The sequence below is a fragment of the Phyllopteryx taeniolatus genome, chromosome 9 (assembly GCF_024500385.1).
Source record: "Phyllopteryx taeniolatus isolate TA_2022b chromosome 9, UOR_Ptae_1.2, whole genome shotgun sequence".
NCBI lineage: Eukaryota > Metazoa > Chordata > Actinopteri > Syngnathiformes > Syngnathidae > Phyllopteryx > Phyllopteryx taeniolatus.
This window is the reverse complement of record NC_084510.1, coordinates 30,108,811-30,118,193: the sequence shown is the minus strand read 5'-3', so window position 1 is coordinate 30,118,193 and position 9,383 is coordinate 30,108,811. Positions and strand designations below refer to the sequence as shown.

Sequence of the window (9,383 nt, the reverse complement as noted above, 5' to 3'; positions counted from 1 at the left end):
TATTGCGTTGAACCACACGACATAGAGCCAAAATGGCGGCCGCTTTGACCGAATGAGTTTCTGTTGTCTTCTTTTATCTTTTTTGTCAATATCAATATCTGAAATGTAGTCAGTGTTATATAAAAAAATGTTAGAAAGGGAGAAAAAAATTTCATTGTGCTAAATTGTCATTTAAACAGTCATAGTTTCCCATTAACTGTGCAATAATGTTGCCATTTTGAAGTATTTACGCTCAATATTAAAGTATAGCTTCTTCCCGCATCTTTCTGGGCCGGCAGGTCAAGGTGCTTCTGTATGGGATTAAACGTATATTTTAAATGTGTATTTCTTGTTTTATTTTTTTGTACTGCATGTTTGAAATCAATATTTGATTCACACAAATCAATTCATGCTTTGCTATCACCAATTCACCCGAAAAATAAAGACATACAATCACTTATCATCCCAAACAGAACTCTCGTCATTTATAGGAAATGAATTACAACGAATAAAGATCATACAGTTTCAAAAATAAAACACACAAATCAGTCCACCCGTAGCCACTTTATTGTGAATAAATATGTACAATAGAATAATGTCCATCAAACATTTGTCACAAACGTAATAAAACAGCTAGATTTGGTTGATCCTTGAACCAGAAACCATTTGCCGAGGTGAGGACCAGGCAGGAAGAAGTCCACAACGTGTCGGCTACAACTGCTTCTGGATCTGCTTGGAGAGCCAATCCAGACCCTCGACCAGACCCGACCCGCTCACCGCGCAGGACGCCTGGACATAATACTACACATACACACACGCAGTGGTTAACTTCTTTTTACACTTGTACGCGTTGGGGAAAGAAATCAATGCAAATCGGAAATTTTATTTTCGTGAACAATCAAAAAGGGATTTCATCTCCTCGGTGTCACGTGACACTCGCGACCCACCGGCTGCGTGACCCCCGCCAGGCGCAGCCCCTCGGCGACCTCGCCGACCGTCGCGGCCCGAGGGAGGTCCTGCTTGTTGGCAAACACCAGCAACGCCGCCGTACTCAGCTGCTCGTCTTCCAGCTGCCGAGCGACAAAGGACACGTACGACCCGCGTTGTCGACGAACCGTCGATCCATCGCTAACTTACCATCCCGTGCAGCTCTTCCGCGGCCTCCTTGAGCCTGTGAGGGTCGTTGCAGTCCACCACGAAGATGACGCCCTGGACACACGTTTGTTGACTTTTGGAAAAAAAAGGATTGATGGAAATGAATCTTTTGAAATCCAAATATACTCGCTCGTGCATCACTGCTTTCTTTCTGTAAGTTACTTACATTCACGCTTGTGTCGTCGCGTGCGCAGACCGGTATGACGACGGCGTGTAGTAGTACGTACATTGGTAGTCGTGTAGCAGCGTGTACTTACGTTGGTGTTCGTGTAATAGTGTCTCCACAGCGATCTGATGACAGTTTGCCCGCCGACGTCCCAAACAGTAAAGGAGATGTTTTTATATTCAACCGTTTCCACGTTAAACCCTGCACACAAAGCCATCCCGATTTGTTTTTTCCTTCATCGTACGATTTTCCAAACGTGTTGTTGTTGTTATTATTATTCATGGTGTCATATTGTTGGACTGACCCACGGTGGGGATTGTGGTGACCACCTCAGCCAGCTTCATCCGGTATAGCAAAGTTGTTTTACCGGCAGCGTCCAGACCCACTAGAACACGCCGAACAAAAAAAACAAAAAAAAGCCAACATTATTATTTGCATTCAAAGTACAAACATATTCAAACGAAATGTCTCCTCGTAAGTTGTCATTGTTACCTAAACATGTTAACATGGATATTTGAATTCAACAGCCGTCAATGGCACTGATTAATCATCACTATGGAGGTTTTCCTCCATTCTGAACTGCACAAAATGTCCCTTTAGAAATGTAAAGGCTGCATTAGTTCATTTTATTGCAATTGTGCTCATTTGCAAGAATTTCAAACAACAACATGGCATTTATTTTTATTTTTTTGGGGGGGGGGGGTGCGTGGGGGGGGCAAAATTAAATAACTATTTGAAAACATTAAAATTTTCTTTTTTTTAAAAAAAAAAAGAAGAATGTAGTCACTTGACCATTAATTCATTAAAATGTCAAATAGAACTTAGAATAATTACCAGTGCTCTACCACCCCAAAGAGACAAACAAAAACAATGAGATTTATACTCGAAGAACGCTATTCATTCAAAATAGTCATAATAAAAATAATAATGAGTGTGCAACTTCTACCACTCCAAGCATTAGTAATCCTAATAGTAACAATGTATGAATAGAAAAATGTTGCTCTCACCCATCAGAATCCTGGCAGGAGTTTTGGCAGTGAACATGGCAAAAAGTCGCGAAATGAAGACGCCCATAGTTGTGCTTGGCCGCCTTCAGTGTGTGTGCCAACGTGTGCCAAGGTGGGCTTTTTATGCGTGGGGGCCAGGGCGGGGCGTGTGCCAATGGCGTCCATGTCAGATGAGTACACGGTGGCAAAAAAAACAACAATAACAAACAACCAAAAAAGTACCAGCTTGCAACACCGCGACTTCCGCTTCCCAAATGCGACTTGGGCCGGAAGTTGGACTGTGAAAACATTTGCACGTGACGACATATCCTCCGCGTGTTTCACTGCAGAGTGACGCGTCACTGTACGTCACGTCATGTCTTGTCTAATATTTGTTTAATATTTATTACTTTCAAATATATTTGTCTAATATTTATATTGTTTTCTAATATTAGTGCATTTGATGTGTGGTACTTGAGTATTATCATCAAATGTGTGTATTTTATATCTGTTTCTTCTTTTAATACTTTTTTTTCCTTCATCTCATACATTTGGATTTGATGTGTGATACTTTTCTATTACTGTCGAATATATTTGTATTTTTTATTGAATATTTGTATTCTTCCAGTCTGTGTGTATTTTTTATTCAATACTGGTGTATTTTTCTGCTATTTGTTTATTTTCTTCCAAAATGTGTGTATTTTTCATGCAGCATTTTTCATACAACGTGTGATACTTTTGCGAAAATGTGGGTATTTTTCATCTAATTTGTTTTTCTGGTGATATTTTCTTTCTAATATTTGTGTATTTTTCATCTAACATTTCTTTATGTCATAATTTTGTAGCATTGTCAAATGTGTGTTTTTAAATCTCGTATTCTTGTATTAAATTTTTTTAATGACCTGTTACAGTACGCGAATCGTCCCCCGCCCCGCGGTGACGTCACATCCGCCGGCTGGTTTCCTCCACGTGGAGCAAAACAACAACACAATATACTGTTGTAACCTGCGCATCATGTTTTGTACTTTACCGTCCACGAATACAAATCGCGTTATGTGGCCTTCAAATAAAATACTCAACTGGAAACGTAGAAACAGCTGATCAAGAAATATCTTAGATACATGTTTTATTACATATTATTATTTCAAGCATGAACGTGCAAGCTGTTCAGCAGGTTCATCCCAAAATGATTCATTTTAATTTTGTGAACAAATGTTTTTTTTTTTAATACATTTGAATTTTACGTGGAAAAAAAGTTACAGTGGAAAATTCATTATTTTAGAAATCCTGCCTTCTTAAAATGACCGTTTAACATCTTAAGTCATCGCAAACGTGAACAAAAGATGTATTTTTTTCATCGTTAAAAATGACTTTAAATATTTATAGAGCTATGCTGCCATCTATTGGCCTTTTGTAGTTACTGCTAGAAAAGAATAAAAGTGCAATTCCCTGTCAGGGGGTCGCCACGTGATTTGTTCGGCGCAGTTTTTACGCCGGATGCCCACCCATTTTTATCCTGGCTTGGGCATTAGGGTCGACAGATAAATGTCACTTACTTCATTTCGATGAACTAATGCCTATATGTCGTGGGGCCTTGTGGCACTATTCAACAGAGACCCGATATAATACATTTTGATCAACATGACATCAGCAAATTGATAATGTAGGAAACAGCGGACAAATTGTACGCAATCATTTGCTTGGATGTATTTACAAGGCGACAACAACGATGACAAACTTCTTTTTCATGCGCACAAGTCACACAATGATGTTGAGGTTGAACAAGTAGTTTCGAGAATTTCAATTCTGATCTGGAAAATGTACCAAGGCGACCGACAAAAACTGTACTGTATTGTTAATTGTCCTTCGGTCCCTAATTTATGACTACTATTGTCATTTGCACAATTGTCCGTTAGATGGCGACATTGTATTGTGGGAAAAACAAAATAGGGAAGTCCATTGACTGAAAATATCCGGATAAGCAATAGGGGCTATATTCTCCAGTGTGGTTCCATTTTTCGGTTTAAAATAAATAGAATTAAACATAATGATGAAACAAAAACTTGGATCCGCTTCACGATTGTGCGTGTCAACCTTACGCAGGGGTCCATGCTAATCGTCTCTGTATCGATCCAATTTTAACATGTGTGTACCGAAGTAACACGTTAGCTGTAAGGAACTTGTCAGAAATATGTAGATTATTAATTGTTTACTCTTCATAGTCACGGTGATCATCGTGGACCCCCCCCCCCCCCCCCCACACACACACACACCTTTACAACTATTTAAATATTACACGCCATTACAACGATTTGGCTAGCACGCGTTATCGGCAGAATAAAACTCTCAGCAACCAACTAGAAACAGACTTGGAAGTCCCCTTGTATTTAGTCTGTTCGCCAAAATCGACGAGGCTGGTGGGAAATATATGCAAATTAGCTTGCCAACATAGCGCCGTGATTGGCTGTCCTCGACATGACCTCTTCCGCGCATGCGTTTACACCAGGCCGCCATGTTTCCAATTTGCCCTTTTGTTCAAGACATGAAGAAAAAGAAATAACTGAAATAATTATTTTTTTTTGCGCTGTTTGGATCGCCACAGCGAGGCCTTCGCATTATTTGTTTGGCACAGTTTTTTTTAACGCCGGATTGCCCACCCATTTTTATGCCGGATCGGGACGGTACTGAACGGGAATCGAACACGCATCATCTGCGTGAAAGATGAGACGGATATGCGTCTCATCTTTCACGCAGAAAGGATTCACTGCAATGTATTACACAGGAAATTGGTACAGTGTGATCAATGTGTGGTTTGCACATCTGCCTCAGTTCTAGATTCTGAGTTCAAATCCCAGCGTGTTCTCATTAACTCCCTGTGAAACAGTGCCGCAACACTTTTGTCCTTACAGTGTCTTATTTTACATAGTTGTTTGGGCTTGGTGAGTTTCGTCTGTGTGCGTGTGTGTGTTCACAGTAAAGAGGATGCGGGGAAAATCGCAGAAACGAAAGTTAAGCAAGGAGGAAGTGAAATTGTGCCTGTGTCGCCCCCCCATACGCACGCACGCCCACTCACACACTCGTGGTGAACACAACCCCAGAGAAGGCAGACGTTCCACAGAGGCAGCGAGGGAGCATCAAGATGAAGATGGGGAAGGTGAAAAGAAGTGCTTCGTCGTCCACCCTGATGGTGGTGGTGGTGGTGGTGATGATGATGATGATGGGCGTCATGGAAACGTCCGGACAAGAACTCGGGGATATGTGGACCACAGGTACTGTTAGTGAACATATATGGCTTTGCACGTGTACAATGTAATCTTTGTTATTGATAAGCTCTGGTTTTAGTGCCGGGATAAGAAAGTAGATCTTGTTCCTTGTTGCTTGGAGGAGTGGGGAGGGGGGAGGAGGGGTCCAATTTTTTTTTCAACCTTTACATTTCTTTTTCAAAGGAGGATTGGTAACAAAAAAAAAAAAAAAGTGTGCAATATTTCAACGTTACTACACTAGAACACAATTAGCAATTTTGATTTGCTTTCGCGGGCCACATAAGATGATGTGGCGGGCCGGATCTGGCCCCCGGGCCACAAGTTTGACACCTGTGACTTAACGGGTTATACATGAATGCTATTGCTTAATATAAACCATCTACGGAGTTTTGCATTATTTGTTAGCCGAAGCTTTGCGCTTGTTTTAAATATGCATGATGTAATTGTTTAGTTTCTGGAAAACTTCAACTCGGAGTTAAACAGCTTGACAGCCTGTTTTTTTTTTGGTCAAATTGTTGACCATCTGCCAAACTGCTGCTGCTTGTGAAGCAATCTGAGTTCACTGCCACCATGTAGCCTTTGTATGCTTGCGCACTTAATGTCGTCAATGCGACGTCTTCGGCTTCTCTCCTTGCCTTCGTCCTAATCCGACCAGCATTCACACTTTTAAACGTTATTTTCCAGAAATGTGCTCGTCTTTGCGACACTATAAGGTTTTATAACAACCAACGGTAATGTTAGGTAACCCCTGTTAAAAGTCACAATGTTGTTGCACTGCATATCATCACGCACGCAATAACTCTTGTTCGATTGGTCAGAACCATTGCGCACGACGATTTTATCTTGAAAGAATTTGACTTGAGTTGATAATAAGAACCGATTGTGACTTTGCAATGCAACTCGATCCCAAATCCTGCCGAGCGACAAGTGAAGGCGTAAAACGTGAAAGGGTTTTCGTATTGTTTGTTGTTGATGTATTGACCTGTGTTTGTCTTCTGCAGCTGCACCGCCCGATTTAAACGAGAGGATGATCACCTTGTTTTCTAATGGTAGAGGAGTAGCAGGAGGAGTGTCCTTCTACCCGCCTTACTTCTCTTTCCGCCGGAACAACGCTTGGAACTACCTGACCAGGCCCTACCCGACCAGGGACTACCCGACCAGGCCCTACCCGACCAGGGACTACCCGACCAGGCCCTACCCGACCAGGGACTACCCGACCAGGCCCTACCCGACCAGGGACTACCCGACCAGGCCCTACCCGACCAGGGACTACCCGACCAGGCCCTACCCGACCAGGGACTACCCGACCAGGAACTACCCGAGCTGGTCCTACCCACGCAGTTATACGGCCTCGTCCAACCCCGGCTGGACTACAGAGGCCCCGACTACAGGTGAGAGGAATCCATCTATCGATATAGCCATCTGTCTGTTTATCCATCTCTATCCTTTCATCCATCTGTCTATCCATCTATCATTTACCAGGGATCCATCTGTCCATCTAAACAACCATCGATCCATCCACCTGCACTTTCACCCATCAATCTATTCCATCTATCCATCTCTCGACGCATCTATTATAATGCTTCTATCCAGCCGTTCATCTGTCATCATCCCTCTATTAATCAATCATCTATTTATCATCCATCTATACATCTACCTATCCATCCATCATTATTTAGCTGTCTATCTATCCATGCCTCTAACTCTATCAGTCTATCTTTTATCTTCTGTCTGTCTTTCCATGCATCTATCCAGCTGCGCATACAGTACATCTCGCCGTCCATCGACCGATCTAGACCTCTCTTTTAAAGCGTCGCTACGATACGGAGAACATTACGGGAGTCCGCTATGCACACTGACCCTTCCCCGAACCCGAAGGTGTGACGGTGTGTCTGCGCTACCTGTTCGACGTTGAGACGTCGTCGCCCCGCATCTTCACCGTCAGCCCGTCCAGCCCGGCCGCCTTTACGCTGTCCTCGGACTACGACGGCAGCTACCGGCTGACCTGGAGCTCGTCCTACTGGAGCTTGAGGCTGAAGGCCAACGTGAGGATGTGGCCCGGCATCAGGGACGACCTGTGGACCAGACTCTGCCTCACCGTGGACACCGTGCCTGGGATCGTTCAGGTCTTCAGCGGAGCCTACATGAGCGTCAGGAAGATGGCGCCCAACAAGGTGTCTGCCTATCTGTCCGTCCACCCATCTGTCTTTCTGTCATCCATCTATGTTTATCTAGCTACCATTCCTCCATCTATCCATCTGTACATACATCTCGCCAGCCATCGTCTGTCCGTTTATCCATTTAACCATCAATCCATCTGTCTTTCCATCACTTTTATTGATCCGCCTGCCTCTTTCAATTCATTTCCATGGGGGAATATTCATTTGATTTTTGATTCAAATCGCGCGTGTGTGTGCGTGCGTGCGTTCAGTACGTTTGGTCAGGTGAGCCCGTGATCGACATGACGGGTGTGGACGGTCAGGTGACGGACCTGCAGATGTGGGATTACCCGCTTTCGTACAACACCATCCTCAACTACATGAGCCGGCCCGGCTACGGGTGAGACCTGCGCCAGAATTAAGTCAGAATTAAGTTCCTCATTTCAGGACTTGGGACTTGCATAAAACATTACGAGGGATTTGAAGAATTTCAGATGGAAAAGTTTGATACGATTTACCAGGAACCTTTGGATTTTTTTCCACCCAATTTCCCGTTAAAGGTTACCAGAAATGTAACTGTAACGCTCCAAAATTTCTGAAATTTACTGGAAAATTTCCGACACATTGTTTTACAAGTTTTCCAGGAATTCACTCGAAATTTTCCACCAACTGTCCCATGAAAATATTTCAGCAAATCTCCGAAATTCAGAAAACTACCCGATATTTTCCGCCAAATTCCCTACAAAATTTTTTCTTGGATTTTTTTTGTTGGACATTTGCTGTCAATTTCCCTCCAGGATGTTTTCCAGGAATTCACCGGACACTTTATACCAAATTTCCCATGGAACTATTTCAGCAAATCACCAAACATTCCGAAATTTACCTGACATTTTCTGCTGAATTTTCTAAGAAGAGTTTCTAAAGTTTCCATGAATTCAATTTCAGAAATGTACAAGACATTTTCTGTCAAATTTCCTATGGAAAATTTCTGAAAAGTTTCTAGGAAAATATTCTCTGCCAAATTTCCTTTTGAACTTTTCCAGCAGTTCACCAGATCTTCTGAAATGCACTGAAACATTTCTGCCAAGTTTTCCAGGTCGTCACTGGAAAATGTCCTCCCGATTTCCCATGAAAATATTTCAGCAAATTTTCAGAAATTTACCTGATATTTTCAGCAAAATTTCCCATGAAAAGTACTCACGATTTCCTAACAATTCACCGGAAAGTTTCTAAAAAAATTCTCCCTTTTTTTTTTTTCTTCGTCTTGCAAGCTGGCCCACAGGCTCGGTTCTGACGTGGTCCAACATCAGGTACTCGCTGAGAGGGCGCGCCCTGGTGGAGGACGCCTACCAGCACAGGCAGGCGGCTAAAAGCCACAAAAACAGGAAGAGAAGTTGGAAGAAGAAAAAGGTGGCGAAAGTACAGGGAAAACAATCATTTGAATGATTATTCGCCCTGATTTCGACCCCTCGATGGCAATTCAAGCCTTGGCAGCGTTCTGGTGTTGCTTCAATGTGTCAACATCTAAAAAACTAACACCCGATTGATTTTTTTCCCCTCATCTTTTTACAATGCTATATCATCTTTTATACACTTTTGTTATCACCAAATGGTAGAGAATAAACACATGGCATAAGAAATGGTTGTAAAATGTTTTTTTTATTAATGCCCTCTA

At 42.5% G+C, this 9,383-nt stretch overlaps 2 protein-coding genes and 1 non-coding gene across 6 annotated transcripts; 1 reads left to right on the top strand and 2 right to left on the bottom strand.

Moving 5' to 3' along the window:
* Positions 1-524: 524 nt before the first annotated feature.
* Positions 525-2,592, bottom strand: LOC133483420 (uncharacterized). 4 transcript variants are annotated; one of them, XM_061784624.1, is made up of 6 exons: positions 2,308-2,592; positions 1,605-1,685; positions 1,392-1,501; positions 1,117-1,207; positions 927-1,049; positions 525-780 (listed from the first exon to the last, which is right to left on the bottom strand). In XM_061784624.1, the coding sequence occupies exons 1-6, from the start codon at positions 2,372-2,374 to the stop codon at positions 593-595; spliced, it is 660 nt and encodes a 219-aa protein (XP_061640608.1). In that variant the 5' UTR covers positions 2,375-2,592; the 3' UTR covers positions 525-592. The 4 variants fall into 4 exon arrangements, with proteins under 4 accessions (XP_061640608.1, XP_061640609.1, XP_061640610.1 ...); XM_061784625.1 differs by having other exon boundaries at positions 1,117-1,188; positions 2,308-2,591; XM_061784626.1 differs by lacking the exon at positions 927-1,049.
* Positions 2,593-4,344: 1,752 nt separating this feature from the next.
* LOC133484246 (U6 spliceosomal RNA) lies at positions 4,345-4,450 on the bottom strand. Its single transcript, XR_009790330.1, has one exon. It is a non-coding gene; the product is annotated as a U6 spliceosomal RNA (small nuclear RNA).
* A 434-nt stretch (positions 4,451-4,884) lies between these two features.
* LOC133483960 (uncharacterized) lies at positions 4,885-9,348 on the top strand. The gene is made up of 5 exons (XM_061785888.1): positions 4,885-5,555; positions 6,551-6,940; positions 7,428-7,723; positions 7,981-8,108; positions 8,980-9,348. Exons 1-5 carry the CDS (start codon positions 5,426-5,428, stop codon positions 9,152-9,154), a joined length of 1,119 nt encoding a protein of 372 aa, XP_061641872.1. The 5' UTR covers positions 4,885-5,425; the 3' UTR covers positions 9,155-9,348.
* The last annotated feature ends 35 nt before the right edge of the window (positions 9,349-9,383 follow it).

What these genes read in the sequence shown, in the direction of transcription:
- LOC133483960 (XM_061785888.1), top strand. Translation starts at nt 5,426, where the DNA reads ATGAAGATGGGGAAGGTGAAAAGAAGTGCTTCGTCGTCCACCCTGATG. An exon ending in CGGGGATATGTGGACCACAG is followed by an intron (nt 5,556 to 6,550) that starts GTACTGTTAGTG and finishes TGTCTTCTGCAG; the next exon opens with CTGCACCGCCCGATTTAAAC. An exon ending in TACAGAGGCCCCGACTACAG is followed by an intron (nt 6,941 to 7,427) that starts GTGAGAGGAATC and finishes CCGAACCCGAAG; the next exon opens with GTGTGACGGTGTGTCTGCGC.
- LOC133483420 (XM_061784624.1), bottom strand. Translation starts at nt 2,374, where the DNA reads ATGGGCGTCTTCATTTCGCGACTTTTTGCCATGTTCACTGCCAAAACT. An exon ending in CACCACAATCCCCACCGTGG is followed by an intron (nt 1,502 to 1,604) that starts GTCAGTCCAACA and finishes CTTTGTGTGCAG; the next exon opens with GGTTTAACGTGGAAACGGTT. An exon ending in ACTATTACACGAACACCAAC is followed by an intron (nt 1,208 to 1,391) that starts GTAAGTACACGC and finishes TTTTTCCAAAAG; the next exon opens with TCAACAAACGTGTGTCCAGG.